Below are 27,339 nucleotides of genomic sequence, written 5' to 3'. Positions count from 1 at the left end.
GGTAGAGGAGATAAAGATCTCAGAGCTTAGAGTGGCTTACTGGGTGTGAGGGCGACCTCTCTCTCTCTCTCTCTCTCTCTCTCTCTCTCTCTCTCTCTCTCATGTATGTGTGGTAAGGTCACTTTCTAACTTTTCTCTCCCCCCACATTGCTACCTTGGCCACTCTAAAATATCTCCATAGGCAAGCAAACATCTGAAGATGTTTAACATGGTGTGCAGTAGAAGAAAGAGCTCGAGAGCATTGTAGCTGCCCGATGTGCATCACTACAAACTGGTCGCTAACATAGCCCTTTGCTTGGCTCAGCCATGAGCCTGTCACCAGAGATCGCTCTTTGGCACAGGAGAGAGCCATTGGATGATGATAAGCCGAGAGATGCCAAGTCTGACCATCACGCTGTGTTTAGTTCTGACTCTCTTCAGTTCATCAGTTGGCAGCTTCGGCCAATTTTATTGGACTATCTCCAATCCGCTGACAAAATCTATGTGAAATAATAATGGATCATCATAGAATTATTTTGTATCTTCGACTGTGTATCGAAACATAAATTCTCAATGAATATTTATATGACAGTCGATTGAATAATGCAGGAATATATTATATGTTTATATATAAGTATGGTAAGTAGGATTTGCAGGGTTGGTGACATCGAAAAGCATTTATAGGTTCTTAAGGAATAGAGAGATTGATCATGAAAAGAATTGAGAAAGCTGGAAGATTATATGGGATCTGAAAGTTCTTCCTATAATCAAAATATTCCTCATGTAGACCAATATTGTGTTTGTCAAGAAAGACTAACTCTAACATCAATATGTCTTTCATCTGTCTATTAAGGTTAAAATTTTATATATTGAGCAAGTAAATAAATATTATATTATCTATTAAGGTTAATTAATAGATACTTAAGTTTGTCAAAATTATTGAGCACTGGTCCTCGTGGTTTCTGTATTCTCATTGGTTCTACGTTGAAATTATTGTGGGACCCGGGTATGTTGACGACTGGGAAACCGCTTAAATGTGTTCTGTGATTCGATCGAGATAGTTGATCTGGAATCAAGAAGCACCCGCTCGCTATGGTACGCCTCCCGAGAACAAGCATAAAACCTGCGCCGCGTCGAAGAAAGAAAAGCCCCAATTTGTCGTCTTCCTCAGGTTCAAACCCGAGAGGGAAGGAGAGAGATCGAGCCATGTAACGCCAAGCCCTGCGCGTCCTGACCCGAGCTCTCGGCGGCCGCCGCTCCGCCGTGGGACGGCCCTTGTCCACCGGCCTCCCGGCGGCGCCGTCGGAGACGCAGCGTTCCTGGATGCCTGGCGGAAGGTGGCGGCCCCCAATATCGACCCGACCAAGACCCCGCTCTCTTTCATGAAGCCCCGCCCTCCCACGCCTTCCTCCGTCCCCTCCAAGCTCACCGTCAACTTCGTCCTCCCCTACCGATTCGAGATCTCCAACAAGGAGGTTTGCTTGCTCCTCCGCTCTCCCGCTGATCCATCTAAATCTTGTCTAGGGTTTTGTTCCGCCGTTTGGATGATGCTGCGCCTGGCCTTGGGTTATCTGATCTGTATATTTTTCGGACATTAATTCTTCTCCAAAAAGAGGATTTTTAGTTGAATCGATGAAATTTCTGCAAGTGCTTATGCATTATAATTGCGGAATGCGATGATATGCTCTCCTTTTGGTTGCTGGGTATTGACATACAAAAGATAGTTTGAGAATAGATGAGTAGAAAGGTCTATTATTTATATAATTGATAGAAATATTTTTTATTAGTATTATGGGATACTTGATACAAAACAAACAACAATTTTGTTTTAAATTCAATTAAATTGCTGGTTCTTTCTACAACATATTTAGTTTTACATAGGCTTTTATACTGATTTGATTCATTTTCTTGGTGAGCCTTTTGTCGTGTATGATTTCTTCGATTACCAAGCTGAACAATCTGTTAGTAATCAGTTGAAACATAGTCTGAGGAAGGATATCAAAGAAGAGATATTCTCTAAGTATTAATTAAAATGCCTATGTAGGAAATGGATCTGGCAATGCCATCTCACTTTTAGGCTAATACCCCTTAAAAGGCTTCTTTAACCTATCCAATTCATGAAGTTCAGAATGTTCATAATCTGACACAGCCACATTACTTGGCACATCAGCATGAGAAGAACATCACCAATGTTTTTCCAAATTTGTACAACTCGTGGTGACATTACCAAAAATTCAAGGCCAATATACTGCTAGAATGCCCAATCAGCCTTGTAGTTTATCTATTTGATCTCATGTAAATCTGTCAGGTTTAAGAAATCTGTATCATATCCATTTGTATCATATCTGTCAGTTCACAAGTGTCTTAATGAAATGTATTTTTCTAGGCTTACCAATTGACCACTAGCTTTATTCCCATATCCTTCCCTTTTCTTTTTTTTTGCATTTACTTTCAGGTTGATATGGTCATTGTACCAGCAACTACAGGGCAACTGGGTGTTTCCCTGGACATGCTGCCACCATTGCAGAGGCTCAAGCCAGGGGTTCTTCCTGTACACGAAGGGAATGAAGTTACCAAGTACTTTGTTAGCAGTGGTTTTGCATTCACACATGCTAACTCAGTTACGGATATAGTTGCTGTTGAGGCTGTTCCTGTTGACCATATTGATCCAAGCCTGGTCCAGAAGGGACTTGCTGATTACACCCAGAAGCTAAACTCAGCCACAACGGACTTGGAAAAGGCTGAAGGGCAGATTGGCATTGATGTTCATGGTGCACTGGATGCAGCACTATCTGGGTGAGTGATGGTATTTATCCTTGTGATTTTACCCTCTTGAATTCATATATAGAACAAGAAAATTGACCAACTTGCTATGTGAAAGAAAAGAGGAAAAAGTATAATAAATCTTTGGTTCAGTTGAACATACATTTCAATACTGTTACCATACAACTCTGGATGTTTAAATTTTTTGCTTTTTAATTTGGTAAACTCTCATAATTTTCTGCAGCTTTTGTTATAACCATGTAGTGTATTTGTTGGATTAGTTTTAATTTGGTAAACTCTCATAATTTTCTGCAGCTTGTGTTATAACCTTGTAGTGTATTTGTAGCTCTCATAATTTTCCGCAGCTTGTGTTATAACCTTGTAGTGTATTTGTTTGATTGGCCTACTAGCATTCTTTCCTACCTGTCTCAATTGCATGAATGTGAAATGTTTTACATGACTTTGACGGTTTATGAATTGTTATTGTGTGGAATACCTGTTGCCATGCTGATGTATGAGTTTTCTTCAGTCAATATTTTAATGAGTCACGTCTGAGCCCCAATTTCTGCTTCATTGGCATATATCAATCATGCTACATTTAAAATAGATTAGACTTGGGAATTTATGTTGTAAACCAACCATACTTGGTCTTTGTGGCAGCTTGAAGCAAAGACTACATGGTTTCAGCTTCAAAATGCAAGTGGTGTTGTAAATCATAAGGCTTTAACAAGGTTTTTGCATTGTTTTCTGAATCCAATTCTTAAGTCAGAATGCGAAAATGATTCTTGTCTTCACTGGAACATAGGAAAAGAGGTGACTTTGTATTTTCTTATATAAATCCAACATAGAGTCAGTCACCTCAAAAGAGTCAAGCACAAGTACCTGATTGGATTGAGACAATTCATGTTCCCAGCAGCATTTCTTGGGTACTGGAATCTCTTCTGCTCCCTGACATGTGTTGTTTCAATCCTGTAGACATATGAGATCAGAGAGATGAGTTTAAGGTGGATGCCTCAGTCCTTCTCTTACATTAAACTGTGCAGAATATCTATCTACCTCATTGAGAATAATATGATAAATTTTTGCATGCAGTGAATCAGTCCTTGGAAACCAAAATATTCTGATTTTATTCAGATTCAAATGGTCCAACCCTTCTTATTTTATCTCGTAATCAGTTCCTTTACATTATATCCTCCTCTGTTTCATGTGTTTCAATTTTTGTGCCAGTCTTACTTGAATTAAGCCAATAATTCTTGAAAATGATAGAATTAAGTCAGATATCCTGCATCTTATAGGCTGCTGAGAAAAAAAGAATATTTCTGAAACAAGGCATACTTCAGTTGATAAAGTTGGCAACTGAAGCACTTCTAAATCACTGCAATTCAACTGCAATATTACCCTATTCAATCATTTATTGACTATGGAATTTTGAATCAGGTGATAGCTTTAGCTGAATATCTCATTCTGCCACCATCTCATGATCATCAAAATTATGTGACAATGTTACAGACCACAGCTTGCTGGTTGCTTCATTTCCCCTTCACTTTTCACCTACTTTTTCCTTTGCTCAGGTACTTCAGCAGAGAGGTCATCACATTCCAATACTGACACATTCAGTGGCCAGCATCCATCTCCTATTCCTCTCACCATGCTCTTCAGGGGCTCAAGTACTCAGGAACCATGTGACAGCTTCAATTCCCAAAATATTTCCAATTTCTTGATTGACAGAGATGCTGATAAGCCCCACCCCACCTTCTGTATCTTCAATCACGGTCTGAGGAAGAAGAGAAGATGCCCATCAGATCTCATCAAAATGGGAAGCATGTTCTCCTAAGAAAAAAAAAAGAGTTTGGTTATTTAACTATTATAGACTTGAAATTAATGTTCACGAGTTAGATTCTTAATCTTATATCCTATGGATATTTTATTTTTTTCACCGTAGATAATTAATATAACTTCTATCATATGTATCCAATACATGAGACACCCGTCAATACGGGTATAGAAATGGTCAATACACAGTTTTATCTTTAAATATTTACGAAGATTGTTTGATGCACATAAAATTTTGTCATCTCAAAGTTGATTCATAATACTTGGGACATATCATGACCAAATAAACACATTCCATAGATTACTATTTTTCTCTATACATGTCCATTCTTACTCCTTTCTCTCCTCTCCTTTTGAATACCTAACAACTCAATGAGCATCTCTCAAGTATTGCCAACTCCTTTGCTTATCCTATGTGAGAACCATTGAGTGCACCAGAGTATTATATCCTCTTTGGCTGCACTGGTAGCTACTCCATGATGAGATGAATTAGATGCTGATGGATGTGGCCATGACAACCACCTCCTCTGAAGTCATTTTGTCCTACCAGTGTCCCCATGTTGAAAGATAGATTCAAATCTGATCCTATGTGCCACCTCATACTGATTCTCAATTCATTTGCTTCCGTCTCACGTAATATATTCTTGCATTGCAACCTTTTTAGGTCAGTCAGAATTCTCTCAAAGCAATCAATTTCTATGAGTGAGTGATCTAACAAAAAAAGTTCTGTCCCTCTCTCTCTCTGTCTCTCTCTCTTTTTTTTTTTTTTGCTTTTCTGATTTCTTCCCTTATCGGGACTCAAAAGATAAGAGATACATCAGCAAAACATGATACCTAAACTAATCGAGAGAGAGAGAGAGAGAGAGAAGAAGTTAATATGAGATAGTGGGTGTTTAACCTCCAGTTCTTGATCTTGTAAGGCTGAGAGAAGGAAACGAATAGGCCAAGAAACAAAGAACCAGACATGGAAATCTAAGCAGCATCAACACCACCCACATGCATACAAACCCAACAAAAAAGCAATAATGCCTAGAAATTCTCAACGCAAAATGAGACCCTGCAGCCGAGCAAAGTGGATCCACTCAAACCCATACACAGAGAGATCAATGGTTATCTGCAGCTGCGGCACCACTCACCCTCTCATCTTTCCCCGCTGGTGCCTCCATTTGTGTGCACCCGCTGCAGCAGCCGAGAAGCCTTCGCACCGCGAGCCTTTGCAGCATTTACTTCCACCGTTTCTTCCGCCTTTACTGCCTCTCTCTCTCTCTCTCTCTCTCTCTGTGTGTGTGTTCCGTGATGGCAACTCAAGCCCAACGCCGCTGCAGATTTCTGCTCCCGAGTAGGTAATTCCTCATTCGATCAAGTTCCACTCTTGGTCATGTTGGTCTCGGATTGGTTTCTTCGTGAAGGTCGAATCTTGATGAGTTTCTTGGGTGAATTTTGATTCTTGATTGACGCAGAAGCCAGGGGAAAGGGAAAGAGATGGACTTCCCCCAAGCTGCGGCTGGTGTCCTCGACTCGGCTCCCGCGTTTTTCGCCAATGGAGGTGAGAGAGAGTTGCCTCCTTTTTGGTGTTTCTTGAGCGGTATGTGTTGGATTCTTTTTCCCGTTCGTCGCCTGAGGTGAGATGGGTTTCGTGTAACAGCGGCGCCGTATCCGAGGAAGAGAGGAAGAGATGCCATCGGCGTCCCGGTGGCGGCGGTGGCACAGCAGCAGAGCCACCCTGCTAACCTCTTCTCGCTGCATGGCGCGCTTCCGCCTCCGACGCTCGTGAGCCTCGCCCAGCTCCAAAGCCGCCCGCCTCCCACCGTCTCCACCGGCCTCCACCTCTCCTTCGAAGAACAACACCAACAGCAGAACCAGAAGCAGTCCGACCCCCTTACCTCTTCTTCTTCCTGCTCTATCCTCCCTTCTTCCCTTCTCCCCGAAGAAATCGCCCCCTATATCAACCAAGAGAAGAACGAAATCGGAAAGGTCCTTTACGCGCAGGTAGCTTCCCGTCTTTCCCTCCCTGTCGATCGCTCCGTCTCCTTTGCTTCTTCCGACGAACAAAATATTAGCTGAATAAAAATTGAATCTTTCTTTCTCCATGGCAGGGAGAACAACTGCGGCAAGCCTTCGCGGAGAAGTGGCGGAGGCACTACCGTTCTTTATTAGGAGTGGCAAAGGAGTGGGCGGCGGCGCGGCTACGGGAGAAGGAGGCGGACGTGGAGCTGAGGAGGCGGCGGAGCGTCGAGCTGGAGGACCGCCTCACCCGCCTGCGAACCGAGTCGAGGACGTGGCAAGCCAAGGCCATAGCGAACCAGGCGACGGCAGCTGCCCTCCACGCCCGGCTCCAACAGGCCGCCGCAGCACCGACTCCGGCGAAGGGAGGCGAGTCAGCCGAGGATGCGGAGTCGGCCTTCGTCGACGCTGACCGAGTCGAGCCGGAGCGCGCGGCGTGCCGCGCGTGCCGGGGGCGGCCGGCCTCGGTGGTGCTCCTTCCCTGTCGCCACCTCTGCCTCTGCGACGCCTGCGACGACGATGGCAGAGGCAGCGGAGGAGGAGGTGCGGCCGAGTCGTGCCCGGTTTGCCGCTGTGTCATAACCGCAAGCGTCCGAGTCTTCCTCGCTTGAAACATCCCCCGATCTCAGCCGTCCAACATTTCCATCGGAGAGGAACTTAATGCAAATAAATAAGAGAACTCAAAAATAACGAAGAACAAAAAAAAAGCCGATGCCATTCATCATCGCCGTTCGTTTCGCTTCTTCCTCTTATTGCGGGTGCCCCTCTGCCGTCTGATTATGATCACATGGCCACGGAGTCTTCTGAGAAAGCCCAAGCATTCACCATACGACCCGCCATATAATTATGTGCTTAGCTATCGCTTCATCATGTGTTTCATGATCACATAAAATGTTCATTTCATGTGGTGTCCAAAGTGGGCTGTGATGTATGTTTCATGATTCTTATAGCCCAAAAAATAAAATAAAAATTCTACATCTCTTGATCTGTATATATATATATATATATATAGGAAGTATTTTTTTTCTCATTTTTCATAATCGTCGTGTGAGAAGACTATCTTAGTGCTTTATTTATAGGAAAAAGATTAACTTGGCTTAATCGCCAAACTTCGAAGCCCAAAGGTATACATACGGACTTTGGATTCGAAGGAATCCAAAGAACACGATGCAGGCTGTCCCATGATGGCATAACATCGGATTGGGTTCCACCATGTTCGAACACGCGTCCCTTCGCACGCCTTACGAGGGAATGAATCATTGAGACCACCGAGATGTCGAGTCGCTCGATCATCACATCAAATCAAGAGAGGGATCATTTGAATACACTCGAAAGAAAACAAGAAGTTGAGTTCCACGAGGAGACACCTCACAAATGCTTTGAGAGGCGCCGCTTTGTGTCCGCAACATCACACAGTTCGGCTGAGTTGAAAGGATTTTGGCATGAAGTTGATGAACCAATGAAGAAGAAGCTTAATTTTAAAATGCAGATAATTTTAAATCCGAGTCTCTATATGTTCAACTTCCCGGATCAAAATACTAGTAATTTTCAAGCTCTTGGGACTTAGGAAGACATCTTCCATATGAACAATCCATAAGCCCCACCCTGCCGATAATTTCTACTCAGTTGTCTGCTCTTTGAGCTTTTACTTGTCGGTCTAACGTTCCATGTAACTAAAGTTCTTGTTCTAACATTATCTTCGGTAATATAGAGAACTACCATCCAAGAAAAACTAGGAAGTTCCATCAAATCAAAACCCAACAATCCAAGAAAAGCAATTAATGACAAAAAAACTAGCGTTAATTGATGGAAACCACCCTAAACTAGAAGCAATTCGTGGACAAGGTTTAATGCAAATTGCTGTAGCCTCTCAGAAAGTATAATGATTTCAGGACAAATCTATCTGTGACAAAAACACAATGATATTATGCCATATAGATGAACAATGAATTAACCTGCTTGATTAATCAAGACAGAATTGTAACATCAGCCACTAAATGGAACTGAAATTTTCTACTGCTTAATTAGCCAACACAAAATTTGAGAATTCGGCATGGAAATGACGACAAAAAATGATAGCCGATAGAAGAAAGATTGAAAAAACGAAACACTTATTGGAACCTACAAAAAACATTAGCTTCCCTCCACCTTATTTAAATAAACCCTAGAATTAAATTTCGGCCACAGGAAATACCGATCCAATCTTATTTTTTCCCAGCCTATAGCACTTTATGTTGACAGAATATGGACCTAGACAAACATGATTATCTTCTTCACCCACAAAAAAACATAGAGTATACAGTGCAATTTCAAATTCTGGGCTCACTCCAATTAAAGTACTTGAGACAGATTTCAGAACACCATTCCATTCAAACTGAATAGTTAGCAGCTGAGTTTCAGAGTCTGGCTGCAAGTTCAATAACACTTAATTACTATAAAAACAACACACAGAAGCAATGCAAACAGTAAACAAACTGTGACACAATAAAGATTACGGTGAATCACAATTATGTTTCATAGTAAGAAATAGATGAAAAATCGACAACATTCACGAAAGGTTTCTAGTGTACTTACGCTCTCTCCTCGCTTCTTTGGGAATATATAGCCTTGGTAGTCTACTCTCTCTTTCCATTCTTCTAGATAGAACTGCAAAAGAGAAGTTACAGATGATAAAATATATACTAGATAACAGGAATCAACAGATACGACATCATCAGGTCATCATGATAAATAAGCACTTGCTTTAAGGTAGCATGGAACTTTGTAATTCTTCCCAAAATAGGCACTTTGTACAGTAACATGGTCAGTTCATGTTGAACAAGCTGTACAGCAAAACAAAGCATGGTCAAATCATGCCAGAACAGTCACAGAAGCAAGTTTGCCATAAATATCCTGTTAAACCAATAAATTGCTTTCATGACAAACTCTGTGTCTAATAACTAGATAAACTAAAAGTAGACAATGCCCTTGGATGATCTTATCTTTTTAGGCTAGACTGGGATCCTTTATTTTTATGATTAGTCTGAAAAGCTATTGTGTTATTTCTGCAGCAAGCTCAGTCAAATGGTGATTGATTAACATAAAATGAATAACTCAGCAACTTGCCTGAATCCAGTTATGGAAACCAGAGACCTCATATTTTTCACGCCCTTTAATTTCTCCAACAAATACATGTTCAAAAGCTGAAGAGCAACTGGAATGGCCACCTCGACCATATAGATTAAACCATAGATCTGACATCATTCTCTTGAAGTCTTCATAATCATTGGATATTATGTCCTTGGCAACTAAATAGTGGTAAAGATACTTAATCGGTGCCGTCCTGCTTATTTCCTCAATAAATGCAGCTTGTTCATGTTTCTCCTCAGAAGTTATGACTTCTTTACACCCCACATTTGGGTTGTAATTGTCCAGAAGAGAGCAAAAACGAGAGTATGTAGGCCGCATAAATATGTCTTCGCTTATCCAGGAAAACAAGCTTTTTGATGCCATATCTCCTTTTTGATAAACCTTCTTCCCTTGACCACAGTCAATATCATAGTCCTTGCCAGGCACCAAACGATTAAGATCAAGTTCCCATAACCTGATGCAGGCTTTTGACAAATTGTCAAGCTCCTCTCTGATCGGTTCTAAACCCATGCCATTATTAGCTTCATTGATGTATTCCTGCTCATTAGGGGGCCGCTTATACACACTCCAGAATTTCATTACTGCCTGCAGTTAAAATGACAATGTCATATGATTTATCAAAATTATTTGAACATCAGCAATTTGCTTCAATCAGAATAAGCATCCAAAAGCAAAAAAAAAAAAAAAAACCAAAGATAACCTGATTAGCATGTTTTGGTTAATCAAGTAGAACAACTTGTTGTTTCACAGTCAAATCATGATAGTTTGTTTGGACAATTGGTGGTCACAATACAGAAGCATTATTTACCCTTTTGTCTATCTTTTTATGTTATGTCAATTCCTGTGCCTTTAAAGAACCTTTAAATAAAGAGTGATTTATAGTTGATAGAGAAATAAAATGCAGGTAGCCACAAATGTAATTCAGTTTCACTCAAATTAAAAGATCATAGATCAAAATATTACCCGCAACTTAGTCTGAGCAAGGCCGAGCTGAACCATAATAGAATAATAAACAGGGAAATAAAGATACTTGGTGTATAATACAGACATTTTACCAGCAACCAAGGAATTAAAAAGCAAATATTCAATTGTCAAAAAATGTTCCCATTTTTCCTTGAAAAGACCAAACCTTGTGCGGCCTTCTGGGTGTAGTCTGCTGATGCTTCTTGTTCTTGACGCCAACGACCATCCATTCTCCATCATCCTGCATTTCACTCTCCTCCTACACAAGTAGCCACAACACACAAATCAATCATTGTAAATCCCACTCATCACTCTTACTTACCAGTTGTCTTGTGTCATTGTGTAGTAATCATGTTTTCAAGAAGTTGAAACAGAATCCAACAATAAGGAAGCCCAATTAAATTACTTAGATGATTTCCTTTTGGTAGGTTCTTGAAAAATCTTTTGTTACAATGTTAAGGGTATTTGATCGGAAGGTTCAACAGGATTACAACTTTTGCCATCCATGTTATCTTCCTCTTCCCGGAAGATTAGGAGGTCCAATCCACAGTTTGCAATAAAGTCTCGTATTCCGTTTTCTATCTTGAGATTCTACCAAAAACGCCAACTTTGCACAGCAATCATACAGACAAAACACAGGGATTGAGAAAACAACTCACCTTTCTAGCGACCCTTTGGTTTCGACCGTTACCACAATCGCTCTCTGGGACCCGCTCATGTTCCTCCTCATGCCCCGAGGAAACCACCTGCCGCACACACATCCAGCAATCACCATTACGAATCACGAAACAGAAACAACAACGAAAGAGGAGAAAAAGAAGACGTGTAAAACGAGATGCGACCTCCGCCCAGGTGGATCTGGATCGCTCCTCGGCAGGAGAGGACTGTATTCTAGCGGCAGCGGCGGCGTCTTCGTCTTCCTCACCGGCGACGGCGTCTAGGGCTGCGTTCATCAAACCCTTGACGAGTCCTTCCATCTGCAGGCCTCCCTCCGATTCTCGCTTCCCCTCTGCTCCTTTCTTCTCCGTTATGATCGGTGGACGGAAACGGTAGGGAGTTATACCGGCGAATAGAAAATTGGTTTATTTCGACTTAAAAGAAATAAGAAATCATACTCTTCATTAAATATATATTAAATTGCGTGGGTATGCAAACTGGCGGTTTATATTAAAATATTTAAGTTGGAGCTGTAATTAACGAACAATTTATTTCATTATTATTTTTTCTATCCGATACATAGTAATTAGAGCCGTATATATATATATATATAGTGATGGATGTAGCTTACCAGCAACAGGAAGCAGGTGGGATGCAGTGAGAGATTTGCTCAACTTCTTCCGGATACTATGAATTGCCAAAATATTTCCTGTGGAGACTAAGCATTGATTAATTTCCATCCCAGATCATACCCTTTTTGTAAATATATTAATTATTACTGTTACGTTACGAATCTAACTGCTAATCTTATTTATAATGAAATGCATATTTGTATTGGCATGTGTCATACCTGATCACGTAGTTTGTATGTGTTTTTTATATTGTAGTAAATGAAGTCAAATCCAAAATGATACTAATTAACCTCGATGAGTTATTTAACCTCATCGGTGACCTGTGGATAATATTTAACCTGATCATGCATTGACGAGAATTAAAACTAAATCCCATATTAATCGGAACCCTTAATGTAAAATGCCAATTAAAATGGAAAAATCTAAAGCTAGCATTCACAGCGCAAGACCCAAACAATATGGTGGAGGATGTGAAGAAAACTAATGCTATGATCTGGTTGCCAAACAAGCCTGGCCTCTACAGTGTCTCCATCTTCCAACAAGAACGTGTCCCTTTTTATACAACATTAGATATCAAATCTAAGAGGAAAACGCAAAGAGTGGAATTTTAATTAGGACGTCATCACCTAAATCTATGCTTCTATCCCCTTATGATGATATGTAGCATAAAGGATTCCATAATTACAACCAAAGGAAACCATCAACATTTCCAAGGATGAGACCTAATTATACCTCCCAAAGTATGAGAACAGATTCTGACCAAATTATACATTCCAAAAAAAAAGAGAAACAGATTAGGTAACTACGTTTCCACATCGAAAGCATTTTTGAAGAGATACCTTAGGCAAATGTCTATAAAAGCAAAGGAAATTGTTGCAGGATAGAATTTAAGCTTGCATCACACTACTATATAACAATCAATTGCACAAGTACAGCCTTCAAGTGAGATTGCTCCAAGGAAAAATAAACCATACATCTATACCCACAGAGATATATGCGATTGATATTATTATCAGTGTCTGGTATCATGGAAGTGATCCATCTAGATATTTAAGCTTGCATTTATTGGCGAAGAGATAAATGGTCAAAAAAAAAAAAGTAATGCAAAGGTGACTAACCTGGCAGATTGTAGCATGGAAGTTAATAATCAACCATAAAAAGTTACAGTTGCTCAGTAATTCAAAGATTACGATAAAACAACATGAACAATGGGACAGCCCATTATAGATATTTTCTAAACAATTAGGATATGGTAACACTTGCTGCATTCTGAAAATCTTCCAAACACAATGGAATTCTATTCATCTGGCGGCTCAACTCCATTGTCATGGTTTGTGAAGTTTAAAGCCAAATACCCTAGGAACATACCGTTGCGATGGCTTTTGTGGCTTGAGGTGCCCATAAGACATGAGAAACAGGTGAGGAAATGTTGTGCCAAAGTAGGCTCCGTCAATATCTAAGCATCGTCAAGTGAATTTAAACAGATTATATCATTAAGGACAAAAACACACACAATAACTGCTGTAGCAGCACCTATATACACCGGACTAGCGCTGTTGCAGAATTATATCTCATGCATGTTTATACTAGATAGTATTTTGGAATAATAGTGTTCAAGGATGAGGACCAAAAATAAATAATGTAACTGTTGATATTGCAGATAAGCATGGCTCATATTAGCATAACAGCTTATCAGAATGCACCCACTATTTTAAGGATTTTCCCAAAATCTGACTATGAGAAAATTTTGCTAGGGGGAAAAAGGATACTGCCTTGGTACTTCGATCTTGGATAGTATATATCTTCACATTTGGGACAATATATTTTCACAGTACTTGATCGAGGAATGTCTGATTGCCCAACAGGAAGACAGGGCTGACCACAACAGTAAACTCGAGGACACCTTCCAAAATCATAGTTCTTGAACTTCTCAAGCTACGGAGTTGTCACTAACAAATGTTATTGATGACCAACACATTAATAAATAAAACAGAGGACAAACATAAGATTTTACCATTGCTGCCATTCCTTTACTGGTTAATATATATCGAACATGAATCAAACCATAAAGCATCTCTGCTGCTGATTCAACCAACTCATTTTGTTCCTCGGTGAACATGTCCCCTGCCCAGATGACAAATACATTGAGATTTCCTGACTTCAATTTGTGATAAAAGAAACATAATAAAGTATTCAGGTAATCAGCCAGTAAAGGTAGCAGCGATAAACATCTAAAGAAATATCGAGGTATAAATTGCAAGGTGTTCAATCTAAATAGAAAGGTATAAAAATTTCACTCATGTAAATTACTTTTGGCGCCTCTTGTTTACAGTTTTTTTTTATGCAACACATTTTTATCTGTGCATGTGTTGGAGGAGAACTTGTCAGGGGAGAAGAGAAGAAATCAGCATTGGAGGAGAGATGCTCATTCGAAATGCCATCTATGACAAACCAACTGGCAATTAATTAACAAAGCACACCATTCCTTAGTCTATCTAGTTTCAATTTCACAATGAAAAGTGGAAATGCATTCTTTCTTCTCTTGCATATTTCTGTCTAGTAAGGGACTGGAAAGAGTTTGGGGTGCAAAATTTCATAAACTAGTGCAAAATACAATCCAACAAATTAATGTTCAACAATAGTGAAGTTACCAAAGAAGCATAAACAGTGCAAAATAAAGATTTGATCGCCACATACATATACCATAATTTATCAAAATGGTTCAAAATGTTATCCTACTAATTAAATAAAAATCAAGCGTGTAAAATGGAGAAACATGGATTATCAATGTTCAACATTTATTTTTCAGTGCTTGATCAATCCAAAGCTTAAATAATATCAATTAGGTTCCAATAGAGGCCAACAAGGCAAATTTAAATGTTTATTATATTATTTTATGACAATTAATTAAGATATATTACCCAATAAGGATTTCATGTGACACATACAATCATATAAAGCAATCATAGAAGTAATGCCAAATTTCTTAATCATGTGGTTAATCATTTTACCCAGCAGATTTCAAGAACATGAAAACTTTGATGCCATTTATAATCAAGTGAGCATTTGTTTTAGCTAAGATTTTAGTGCACATCCATCAGCCACACAAATAAAATAATTGAAGAAAGCAATGACAAGTTGCAAAATAACTTGATCCTAACAGGAAGTCCTTTAAAAGATATGGTCCACCTCTCATGGTTTCCAAATTGGCCATTCTAGCAGTGTATTCACTACTTGGCCCCTCCACATCTTTGTGACCGTTATAGCACTTGATCAACCCCATCAAATGCAACACTTGTCAAAGCTCCCTTAAAAAAAGAATTACAGCTAATAAGACATACATCTACCAAAAAAGAGAGATTGGGTAGATCCTCTTACTGGAAAAAAGAAACATTATAAAAAATCTGCAAAGAATACAAAAGTACCTACACTAAATTTCAAAAAATAAGAAAAGGAAAAGAAAACATCTAAAAACAAATGTTCAATATTTTATTTAAACATAATGCAGGTTAAATGTTAGAAACTACAAAAGATGCCAATGATTACTTTCAAAGAATATTACTGGTAATGTTTTTCCAAGTTCTTTAACTGAGTTATATCGAGTTTCTTGCCTTTAATATTTCCATTATGTGTTGCTGCCCCTCCATAGTTTAATATCTATAGTGCTCTTTCATGGCTTCATCACCTCTCAAATTCCCAAGAGCTACCTCAACTAGAATTTCAATGTCATGCTAACTGTCATTGGCTTGTAAAACCCTTATGTTTTAGCTCTTAAATTGCAGCCTCAATAATTGCACCCTGTTAGAGACATTTCGGTCGTAGTACAAGTTATTGCTGCAACAACCATTTTGACAGTAACATTACATAGCCACAAGTTTCACAAATCGGAAAAAGAAGCTTTTGCATTCACTTCCTAAAAAATCTGAAAAGCAATTTAGTCGCAATGCTACTTGCATATATTTGCCCTATCTGTCATGTTTCTTACCAGAACTTTTTGATAGCATGGGTATCTTATGAAATGCATAGTTCATTTCATTCTATGGATGTTTCTCTATCAAGGGCTTATCACCCTTCTCTGAATTGCAACTAGTTTTATATAAAATAGAAACAACTACGACAGCAAAAGTAAAGATAGTTGCTGTCTTTAAAAGAAAGAAATCACTGTGCAAGCACACCTGTTCATAACACAATGGTGCTCTTTGCAAAAAATAAAGAAACATCCCAATATAAAAAGATAATGTTTTTAGACATAATGAAAACATTGTCAGCAAACATACTATTGCATAATTTTGGAAAAAAGAAATAAACAGCCTAGTAAAGCCAGCTTTAGAATGTTTATTGCTTCTTTGCTAGTTGGGGCTTTATGTTAAAAAAGACATGTCAACAACCAAGAATTCAAAATCAGAGAAAGCAATATTTATACTTCGGCTAAAGGCACGAAATTTCCTTCCTAAACTCTTTTCCAAAATGCTACGCTAAAACTCCAAAAGTAAAGGAACTATGATATGATTTCTTAACAAACCAAACAAAATACAAAAAGAAACTTGGCATTAAACCTGGCTAACAATGCTCAAGATTGAGGGAAATTATTGCCAACCTAAATATTGTAATCACCTCAACATAGCTATCAACGAATGACAAATTATTAGGATCCAAAAGCTTGGGATCATCAATAATGCATAATCATTTGTGACAGGAGTGAAACAAAATGGTGCACTGTTAGGCAAGTCTGTATGAGTAAAAGGCAATCAAGCTTACCATGAGAAGACTCTATATCCAAGATCAGATCTAGAGCATAATCATAATATGGAACTTGACTGCTTAGCCCACATAGGTTGAAATCATCTTGTATGTACTCATCATCAACTTCGCAGAAAAACTCATTCCCTCTTAGATTACAGAACCAAGAAATCCAAGATGTGTCTTCCATGTCAGAACCACTAACATCCGACTCTTCACTATCTGTTTCTGATTCTTCTGTGGCACCAGATATAGCAAAAGTTGAAACACTTATCAGCAACACTATGGCAAAATTCATACAAGAATATTAACAATGAGTATTATAGAGAAAAAGAAGAAGAAGCTGAAAACCTAGAATTCTTCAAAATTAACTAGATATATAAACAAAAACCAGTACATATTATAAAAAAAGGGAGCTTTACATACAATATTTGGATATTACAATATAAGTTTTTGTGTATATTCACATACAATAAAACAATCATCATAATCAAATGCGAGCTAATTAAGTCTCTTAGAGAAGTCTAAAGGAATGATGCAGATATCCAAGAAAGTGCAATGCTTGCTGTTTCTAAGAATTAATGTTGCATGTGTCACTAACTCTAGTTCGGAATGTACAAGGAAATAATAAAAAACTACAATAAAATCTTAGCTCATTAGCTGTGGTATGCATGAGGATAAAGCATGTATTGATCTCAGAGGTGCAAAGACGGTCGGATAACAAACTTAAATCAGGAATTTTGGATCCTGGAATACGATGTTAGCTCAATTATTCTAAGTAAGTTTCTACTTCTGCGTCACTTGTTCATGGAGTAAAACCATGAGCAGACTTCTTAGGAAAGTCTATTCAATGTATTAATAGTTAATCGTCTCCTTTTCATCGAGAATGGATGACTAGATTATGTTTTCACCTGATATATATGCCGCAATTTACTTTGGTTCCAAACAGAAAAATATGCAGTTGAATCACAAACCTAAATAGATATTGAGAATAAAAAAAATTAATCAAGCATGAACACATCTCCAAAACCATTTTCAAAATGGAAAGAACAAAATAAAACAAAGATTGTAACGACATTTTACCATCTGAGCACTTGCTTTTCAACAAGGACCGGGGCTCCGGCTGCTTTCCGGAAGACGTCGATGGCACCAACATCCTATCCTTCTCCTTGCTGTTCAAACCCCTCGAAGCGGACGGAGGGGACTTCTCCAGATGCTTGTCGAGGACATCGTTGATCCGCTTCCGATCCACAGCTCCAATCTCCGCCTTCGACCCGCTCCCTGCCCTCTCCCTATACATATTTCTCTCCTCCCCAATTCACTCGACCCTCTCCCCTCAAACCCACCTCGAAACTGATTCACCGCACCATTTCGCAAAGAAAAAAACGGAGACCCTGAAATCCAGAAGAATCGCCAAATCTGACGCCAAGAACCCTCGATTTCAAAAAGAACGGCAAAGTATTTGACGCAGGAACATGCAATTTCAAGAAAGGAAGGAAAGGAACCACTGTTCCCTGTTCCTCTCCAAGGAGAGAGAGAGAGAGAGCTCGTCGTCTATTTGGGATCGAAGAGCGAGAGGGGAACAAGGATGAGAGAGAGAGAGAGAGAGAGAAGGGTAAAAAGATAATTATATGGAGATATTGGTGATTAGGATTCGCGAACACGAGTGATAGCATCTCGGCCGTTCGTTTGAGAGAGAGCAGCAGAAGAGATACTTACGTGGAAACGTTCGCAGTTAAGATTCGGAAACGCGATTGATTGCATCTTGGTCTCTCGCTTGAGTGGAGGGTAGAAAATTAATTAGAGGCAACGTTGGCGGTTAGGTTCGTGCACTCGATTGATTGCATCTGGACCGTTCGCTGCGTTGGCCTATATATATATATATATATATACATATACATATATATATGTATATATATATATATATATATATATATATATATATATATATACATATATATATGTATATGTATATATATATATATATATATATACATATATATATGTATATGTATATATATATATATATATACATATATATATGTATATGTATATATATGTATATATATACATATATATATGTATATGTATATATATGTATATATATATATGTATATATGTATATATATATATATATATGTATATATATATGTATATATATATGTATGTATATATATATGTATATATATATATATGTATATGTATATATATATATGTATATATATATATGTATATATATGTATATATATGTGTATATGTATGTATGTATATGTATATATATATATATATGTATATGTATGTATATGTATATATATACATATATATACGAACGATTCTTTGGGGATAGGATCATGTTTATTTAAGTCTCGTAGGATCTCCTCCCTTACACGATTAGTAAATAATAAATTCCACGTACGGATTAAAGTGGGTGTATAGAGATTAATTTGGATCCTAATGATCAACAAATTTGAATGGAATTCCATAAGTCCACCCTTGAAAATTTTGAATAGTATGTTAGCTTTGATATATCATTAATATGCATGTAAATACTAAGATCCTTCACATGTAATCATTACCTTAATATTCATTCAGAAAATTCCAAGTTATCCAATTCTAGTAATAATTGATATTGCCTTATTATTTTAATAATATTAAAAACACATAATATTTTTTCTTAAAAAAATAAATATCAGGTAAGAGTTCCCATTGATAGTGAAAGAAACCATAAAAATTAGCTACAAATACATATATGTAAGTTTCTAGGTTTAATATACTACAATTACATTTAAGGATTAACACAAAAACACTTTACAATGAGATACATTATTTTTACTAAAACTGATGGTAAGTCAGTTCTTTAGTCATAAGACCAAAGTTACACAAATTTCATGAGATATCTTTTACATCTGTATTCACTGCACTGAGGAAGATGGTAAATCATGGACTCCATCTATAGCAATGAGTGATCAGATTAGTAACTAACTTATTTCACTATATCAGAATGGCAGATGACACTTAATTTGATACCATGTTCTTCAAATTCAGAAACACATGAGATCCTTGCAAGACCCTGCTTCTGCTTTGAAGGCACTCCTAAATGAAGTAAATGGCAAGGCAAGATTACTGAGAACAGATACATTGGCTCTCTGGTCAGGTACCATGATGGAATTCCAGAACACAAAACTTGGGCAGATAATTTTATATGAAAAATGACACTTTGACACCGACTATCAAATGTCCATTCAGGGCATCTTTAATAGCATCGCAATCTCACTGCCGATGCGAGCTGACAGTTTGCTCCATTCTGCATGCGATAGCTGATGGTCAGTCACTCGTAATCTCCTTGAAAGAAAGAAATAAGGCAACGTACCTCATGAAGCAATGTCGTCAACTTTTGAGTTAAATACAAAACTTGGAAATGTTGTTGTTATGTCCCTGCATTTTTTTGACATCAAGACAGCCATTTGAGATACATCAGTAAGCAATGGAGCAATCATCCCAGATGAACCCACATGCAGTCCAAAGCAATCTATGTCCTGTTAATTCTTTGTTAATATCTATCAAGCACACCAAAGAGTATCGGAGTTGATTGTTTCCATCAAAGAAATCAATATTTGCAAGTCCATGTACATGAAAGATTTGAAAGACAAATTTCATAATGGAGTTTGTAGGTTAAAACTCTCACTACTTTTAATGCCCTTATTTGCCTCCCATCTTGATCCAGCATCTCAGGAAGAGTAATAGCAAGAGATGCTCCTAATTTCTCCTCAATATCCAAGTCCACGATATTGAAGTTTAGGTTTGGCTAGTGAGAGACAATCAAGCATGGTAATGTCGTGAATAATTTTTAATGATGAGTGTTTAGACACATTGAATCGTCTATACAGATTAATGCTCCTAATTGACACTCAGATAAAACAGTAAACTGACATACCAAAACAAAGCCTTGGAGCCCAACTTTTGGTACATGGCATATAGGTTCCTTTCTTTCATTTAGCAATACTAACATGGTTCCTTAATCCAAGTGTTCAATGTTTTTTCTAACGTCTCTTCTGATCCTCTCAGTAAGTGCCCCAAGCTTAAATCAACTAACTATTTTGTACTTAATGGGACACTGGTCCTCTTGCTAAGGTCACACCACCATCTATATAGTGCATGTTTAACATCTTTCTACGCTCGTTCTCTAAAAGGAAAAACTTAAAAACTGAAGAAAACAAGTTTGACATTTGTGCTTATGAATCATAATATTCACTCATTATGATACTCCATTCAACAGCTGATCAATTGCTGGTTAAATTTCTGGACTTTTAAGCATAGGGTCAAATCCAAAATAAGTTCACAAATGAACCTTTGCGAAGTTCAATTATTTCTTTAAGAAAAGAGGCCCAGCGTTTCTGAAGAGCTATAAAGGAGTGTGAAAAAAATATATGTCCACGGTGTCACACTGAAGCGGTTCTCTGTTGATCTTACTTGAGGCCAAATGCATGAGCTATGAATTAGTATGCTTTTTCTATAATATCATGGAACACAAAGGGAGCAAGCAAGAAAAATATAAAGCAGCCTGTAATATGCAACTTACAGATTCTGGTCTTATTTAGAAGTAGTTACCTAAGATATGGAAGGGTCATAATCTTCATCAATGATGGATTGTGAGAAACAAAATTTCCCCATTCTGTTTTATCTATTCTTCCATCCTGATTAGCATCAGCTTCTTGAAATGTCTGTTAGAAAAGAAGAAAAAAAGTAAGAAGCACAACAGTTGAAGCTAGCTTATAGGGTTCCATAATCAGATTGTAAACCTTATCTAGGATTATCTCCATGGTTTCATCAGACAATCTCATTTCTGATTCAGATAGCAGAGCAGTCAACATCTGCTTGACCTGTTAATTCAGATTAAATTTGCAAGGACCACAATATGCCAACATTGTAATGAACTAACAATAAGTGTAAGGATGTTAATGCATTGTTCAGTCAGCTCCAATGAAAAATACAAGTGAATAAATTTAGTTTCTGTTATATCTACTCGATTCCTATTTATTGTGTTTTCATATATGCCATGAAGTCAATAGAGCAGATTCACTAACCAAAAAAGAAAAAGCAAAAGAAAATTCTTTTGGTTGTCCACAAAGTGTGTATGTTGCCAATAGTTCATTGGTTTTGATGTGGAACATTGATCTATGCTCTGTAAGAAAAGGCAAAGAAGCTGTTCTTGAAAACTTTATGCCGAACGACCTGTTTCTTAGAACTATCATCTTCGATAAAATTGCAATTGATGATACAAACAGACAACCACCAATAACAAGCAGAAATGTCTGAAATATAAATTTGCAAAAGATGATATGAAAGAATAACCATGCCGATAGTATTACAGGGACTTGTTCCTGCTAAAATTTCAAGCATTTATTTTCTTTAGAGAAAAGCATAGGTCCTACTAGATATCAATTCACAACGTTCACCAGTTAGTGCTATTTCATCCTCTTCAATTATCACCTTATGTTCACAATTTCACTATATACCATATGTGTGTTCAACTTGTGTTAATTGATCACTCTTTTCACTAGCCCACCATTGCCTCACAAAAAGTGAAATAAGCTATAGCATATTGTATCAATTACTTGGAAAAATTTGCTATAATTAATCGTGAGTGTACCCCTAGGGAAGTTTTTGTAATTTATAAGTGGAAGAGAAAGCCTTGTTCAAAAGTAAAAAGTTGACATTTAAGGCCTACTATGACCGCATAATTGTAAAGGAGTTTCATTTACCAAGGAGAAGTCTTGTAATGGATTTAAAATTTATACAATCCATTAGCATATTAACCATTCAAAATATATCAAGTTACCTCTTTCCGTTCAATAAAGCCTGTACCCTCCAGATCATAAATCTTAAAGGAAACTGTCAAATCAAGTAAAATTTTAGAAAATGGTTCTACCAATTAGTCAATGCTGACAAAATAAAATAAAAACTTACAATCTACTTTGTCTTCTTGTGGAGCATTTGGATGAAAGACACTGAGAGCTCGAACAAAATCCGCAAAATCAATAACTCCCTTTTGTTTGACATCAAATAGATCAAAGATCTGCATTTTTTCAGTAGTAATGAGTTAATGAGAATACAAAGAGCAACTATCACCAGTAAAGGATCCAGCATGTTTTAACCATCTGGTTACACTAGTTATGCTGACTCAAATAAATAAAGTAATTGCACTGGATTCTTTACGAGATACAATTACCACATAACTTTAACATTAAGTGCAACACTTAATGCAAATAGTTAAATAAAAAAATTCAAAAAAAAACAGAATACTATGATAATATGTTAGGAAAACCCCTGAGCTAATTCAACATGCAAATGCCGAGTAACAGGACACAATGGATACTGTTTAAAAGGTATGACAAGACAAACAAAGAGGCATATTATGAACCTTCACAAGCCATTTATCCTTTTGATTGAAGGAACTTAGGTGGAGCTAGAGGCTACAAATAAAACCCTAACTATCTTGGCATTCATTAGGATCACTGTTTGAAGCATGTCTTCTTGTGCAAGCTAATTATCTGATCCCTTTGTCTTATGAGAACCTACATCTACAAATTGGTAAATTGAAAAAGGTGTGAACTGATACCACATTATTGGACCATCCAGAGAGGAGAAATATTAACTTTAAAGACTTTCCGATGATCCACAGCATCAGTTGAGACATCCCAGTGGCCGGGAACTATTGCATAATTTGTTTTACATAATCCCATCATTATAAAATTTACTAAATTATTTAATAAAGTTGATAATTCTTGGCATAAAACACCAATTCATCATGGATATTATGCGTATTTGACAGGTTAGGTTGACCATTTATAGAGTATTAGCCTTGATGCCAAGGATTTTATGTCGTGGCTCTACAACTAACAGGAGCCTTGTGTACTAGACCACCCTTTTTCTCTTTAAAATACCTTCCATAGGTTTGGGCCACAGATAAATTCAATCCAGTATGGCAACCAAGAAGATGAGTTGGCACTTCAATATGTGTTTTCAGCTCTATAAATACTAGGACAGCAAACAAGGAAATTTGACAGTTTGAAAATAAATTCCAGCGTGCAAGATGGACCTTTCTTGATCTAATAAAGAAGGAAGATGGGGTCCTACGTGCACAATGAGCAGCAGTCTTATATCAAAGAGTAAAGAGGCCCTGATGAGATGGAAAAAGTCCTTATCCTACAAAAATAAGGGATGGACAGCCCCATTAGAGGACCAAAAACCACCATTCCAAAGGATTGCATAGTCCATCTGTTCAGTTGGTACAGACAGGATGATGCAAGTTTGTGGGGACTAACTGGGTTCGACAAGCCTTAGGAATCAAGGAACATCTGCAGTAATTAACAACAACAGATCATGTATAGAGATCTATTTGCTAATTTTCAGCATATATTTTATGTGGATTAAGATATTTGGACACTAGTGGCTCTATACATAACATGTTTGTAAAATTTCAAAATCTGCTTGGATTATGATCACCCTTTTCATGCAATATTTTTTTCATTTTTTTATTAGTATTTAGTTCTTAAGTAGTTAGCTTAATAAGCTTCTTCTCCTCCACAAATTGGAGAAGTGCATATTAGAGGTGACACTGTTTGGGCGTTTTAGGTTCATCTACTGTCAGAGGGAAAAAAAGAGTTATGAGAACAAGTTCATAATCACAACAGACAATTAGAATTTGTATTCAGCAACTATCAAGAAAGACAAGTTCAAGACATACTATGGGTACTTAATAGATGCATATTAAAGCAGAGATATAAATAAGGATCTATTGATAAAGTACCCTGTTTGCAAAGAGATTTTCCTTTTTTCTACACTTGAATAGTGCAAGCTGAAATTCTTCCTGCAAAAGTAGAAGATATGAAGTTAAAACCATCGACTTCCAATGCTTTCCAAGGTGATTTATACTGAATTTACATCAGTAATCAGCATATACTAATCAACTGGTGAAAACAATTTGCACTCACTACCAGGTTGTTGTATGCATTTAATAGAATAGTTAGAGCAGCAGTATCTGTAATCGACATATAACCAGGATTCCTTAATCTTATCTTTGGAAAGAAACTAAAATGAAGTTTCTTAAACAAGAGATGCCAAGGAATTCACCATAAACCAATAGAAAGCAGAAACGACTCAGACTGCACCCTACCTTGTTGATCAACCCGTCATCAATCACTGAACTGCTAATGCTCTTGAACAATTCAAACAGTGCTTCAACTTCACTGACGGTGACTGCAGAAATATTGTATAGATAAATTATGGCAGAATTTATTTTCTAGCAAAAAGAAGGAATAATTCCATTGGACCCATCATTGTTTTGTTCTTACAATAGGTGGGGAAATAAAAAGATGATTTCTTAATTAGTATAATATTAATTTGTTGAATGGCCTTAACTATATCCATTGATTATCTGATAGTACCATTTTTTGTTGCAAACTAAGGGAAACCACGACTATGAAATTAGAAAACATGAAAGAGTACATCTACTACAGACATAACAAACAAATTTCCTGAGGCTATTACTCAATTTAAAAGCTAGGCATAAAGCTAATAAATCATTGATCAACAGAGCTTATTGACTCCTTGTCACATGAAAGATGCTTCCAAGGAAACAAAGGCAGAACGTACTAAATTGATTGCTTGGTGATCACTCCGATATCTAAAAAACATGAAAGGTAAAGAATGAAAATTATAGAGTTCTGATTAGAAAATAAAAGAAACGCCTGACATACAAGCAGTCTGAGAAGCAAGAAGCACAGGGTCCTCATATCCTGGGAAATGCCTTCGACCCTTCGACTGAAAACAGCCCATTTACAGCAGCTACCTCACAGCCTGGGCCTTAGTCACATCTCACAAACAACTCCATCTTCCACCCTATTCATCTACAAGTAGAAAAGAACAAAGAAGGAATTACAATCCACTAATTCCACAAAAAAAGAAACTTTAGCAGGTAATCCAAATCATATATGGAACGAAACAGTTAACGGAAACCCTTAAAAGGAAGAAAACAAATCTCTTTCTCAAAGAAAGAATCTAGATATAAGAAACGCGGGGCAAGATTGCAGCTTTATTTTCGAGATTCCAACACAGTGCAAAAGAAACCCCACTGAAAATAAATCCTTCAAAAGCCACCAATTCCATGTACGAAGTCTACAAATTACCGGCTTGATGAGGCTTTCTATTTTAAAAGATGATTCTTGAGCGAGAAATCCTCGACAAATGGAAAAGCGAAGGGGCTAATTCCTAAATGACACAAACACCGACTGAGATGCTAGCAAACTCATTCAAAGAAAGGGAAAAACAGAAATTGAGACCAAAAGCTAGACCTAATCATGGGAAAGGCAGAGAAGGGCACCCACCGGCCGCAATTCAAGGGTATTGCGGAGCACAAAGAGAGAGATGCGGAACGGACGCGGTGGCGGTGATTGGGGGCGCACGAATCGGCCAGCCGTTGTACCTTCTAGTGATTCTTTTCACGGGTTTTGCTTTCTTTAGAGACCGCCGGCGGAGGCGTGCCGCCAGGGAAGCGCGGTTGACGGGTGCAACAGCGAACTTCGTGTCGGTGGCTCGAACGCCAAAGCTGCGCCGACCGCGGTCTTCGACACGTGGCGGAATCTCCTAATACGACGAGGTTGGGGTGGTACGGGGTTGTTGGACCGACACCGACCTCCGCGGACGCCACCAACTTACCTATCCTTGTCCCGAATGGACCGGTGACCTGATCAAGCGTGGGTCCCGCTCGGAGAATGTATCGCACGGAGAGGATGGGAAACGGGTAGTGTACATCACTACTGACTCGCTTCCGGTTAAACCAAATCGGGTTGATGCGGATTACCGATCAAACCCGACCCGCAACGAGGTTTTGAAGCCGTTCGTGGGCACGGATCCCCAACTAACGGCAGTCTCGGCTGAGACAGGGAACGACGGATCGCCTCCCCACAGGAGTTCCCCACGTGTCCCGCTGAATCCGAGTCTTCGCAAGTGCTTCTTCCTGCGGCTTCTTCTACTTTCCTCCCTGCGTAATTTCATGGGTTTGTTGTTTTTGATTTGCTTCGCATTCGGTCGATCCTAATTCTGCGGCTCCGAGAACCCTTACGATGACCCCGACGATGGCCGCCAACGTTTTCTCCTCGAGTTGGAGTTCGCCGCCTCGCCAACCCGACTTGCATCCACCGTGAGTTATCTTGCTTTCTGTCCCCTGTCAGTGATGTTTTTGTCTTTGCTGCTTTCCTACCTTTTCAGTATCCCTCGCTGCAATTTATTATCGAAATTGCATTTTAATATTTAATCTAACGAGCAAAAATATATTTTTTATTATTGGATATTAGCAAATGAGAGTTAATTTCAACTCTGGATGTATGCCAGTCGTGAAATTATTATTCATGAGTACTGTGTTCTGTCCCTAATCTTAACAGCATATGTGGCTTGTGCATCACAATGCTCCTCGAGTCCTTTAACCATTTCTTTTCTCACAAATTGTTGTTGCTAAGTCACCCCCTTGTAATGCCTCCCTTCATGAAATTTAGAGAACCAATATTGATGTCTGAAGCCATATTAATCTTTGCAGACCATAGGATTTGTTCTTGAAAACTCATGGCAAAAGGAAGAGTTA

At 38.1% G+C, this 27,339-nt stretch overlaps 4 protein-coding genes and 1 pseudogene across 9 annotated transcripts; 2 read left to right on the top strand and 3 right to left on the bottom strand.

Annotated features, from left to right (window-relative positions):
• The first annotated feature begins 1,185 nt into the window (after window positions 1-1,185).
• On the top strand, window positions 1,186-2,779 carry LOC135672666 (ATP synthase subunit delta', mitochondrial-like; annotated as a pseudogene).
• A 2,533-nt stretch (window positions 2,780-5,312) lies between these two features.
• On the top strand, window positions 5,313-7,556 carry LOC135671808 (BOI-related E3 ubiquitin-protein ligase 1-like). 3 transcript variants are annotated; one of them, XM_065180033.1, is made up of 4 exons: window positions 5,313-5,914; window positions 6,036-6,121; window positions 6,221-6,564; window positions 6,672-7,556. In XM_065180033.1, the coding sequence occupies exons 1-4, from the start codon at window positions 5,601-5,603 to the stop codon at window positions 7,188-7,190; spliced, it is 1,263 nt and encodes a 420-aa protein (XP_065036105.1). In that variant the 5' UTR covers window positions 5,313-5,600; the 3' UTR covers window positions 7,191-7,556. The 3 variants fall into 3 exon arrangements, with proteins under 3 accessions (XP_065036105.1, XP_065036107.1, XP_065036106.1); XM_065180035.1 differs by having other exon boundaries at window positions 5,333-5,918; window positions 6,039-6,121; XM_065180034.1 differs by having other exon boundaries at window positions 5,337-5,918.
• A 1,113-nt stretch (window positions 7,557-8,669) lies between these two features.
• Window positions 8,670-12,093, bottom strand: LOC135671806 (uncharacterized). The gene is made up of 7 exons (XM_065180031.1): window positions 11,960-12,093; window positions 11,514-11,690; window positions 11,331-11,417; window positions 10,838-10,930; window positions 9,685-10,293; window positions 9,154-9,225; window positions 8,670-8,986 (listed from the first exon to the last, which is right to left on the bottom strand). The coding sequence occupies exons 2-7, from the start codon at window positions 11,646-11,648 to the stop codon at window positions 8,750-8,752; spliced, it is 1,233 nt and encodes a 410-aa protein (XP_065036103.1). The 5' UTR covers window positions 11,649-11,690; window positions 11,960-12,093; the 3' UTR covers window positions 8,670-8,749.
• A 993-nt stretch (window positions 12,094-13,086) lies between these two features.
• On the bottom strand, window positions 13,087-18,321 carry LOC135671807 (putative casein kinase II subunit beta-4). The gene is made up of 5 exons (XM_065180032.1): window positions 17,784-18,321; window positions 16,719-16,937; window positions 13,975-14,084; window positions 13,730-13,895; window positions 13,087-13,416 (listed from the first exon to the last, which is right to left on the bottom strand). Exons 1-5 carry the CDS (start codon window positions 17,998-18,000, stop codon window positions 13,286-13,288), a joined length of 843 nt encoding a protein of 280 aa, XP_065036104.1. The 5' UTR covers window positions 18,001-18,321; the 3' UTR covers window positions 13,087-13,285.
• A 1,185-nt stretch (window positions 18,322-19,506) lies between these two features.
• LOC135671805 (calcineurin B-like protein 1) lies at window positions 19,507-26,337 on the bottom strand. 4 transcript variants are annotated; one of them, XM_065180026.1, is made up of 10 exons: window positions 26,087-26,334; window positions 25,460-25,609; window positions 24,877-24,959; window positions 24,511-24,570; window positions 22,668-22,776; window positions 22,540-22,592; window positions 21,500-21,580; window positions 21,309-21,421; window positions 20,071-20,135; window positions 19,507-20,004 (listed from the first exon to the last, which is right to left on the bottom strand). In XM_065180026.1, the coding sequence occupies exons 2-9, from the start codon at window positions 25,536-25,538 to the stop codon at window positions 20,072-20,074; spliced, it is 642 nt and encodes a 213-aa protein (XP_065036098.1). In that variant the 5' UTR covers window positions 25,539-25,609; window positions 26,087-26,334; the 3' UTR covers window positions 19,507-20,004; window position 20,071. The 4 variants fall into 4 exon arrangements, with proteins under 4 accessions (XP_065036098.1, XP_065036099.1, XP_065036100.1 ...); XM_065180027.1 differs by lacking the exon at window positions 26,087-26,334 and adding an exon at window positions 25,889-26,020; XM_065180028.1 differs by lacking the exon at window positions 24,877-24,959 and having other exon boundaries at window positions 26,087-26,337.
• Between the last annotated feature and the right edge of the window lie 1,002 nt (window positions 26,338-27,339).

Source organism: Musa acuminata, chromosome BXJ1-4 (genome assembly GCF_036884655.1).
Source record: "Musa acuminata AAA Group cultivar baxijiao chromosome BXJ1-4, Cavendish_Baxijiao_AAA, whole genome shotgun sequence".
Lineage (NCBI taxonomy): Eukaryota > Viridiplantae > Streptophyta > Magnoliopsida > Zingiberales > Musaceae > Musa > Musa acuminata.
The sequence above is the reverse complement of the archived record's forward strand: the minus strand, read 5'-3'. Positions and strand labels throughout refer to the sequence as shown.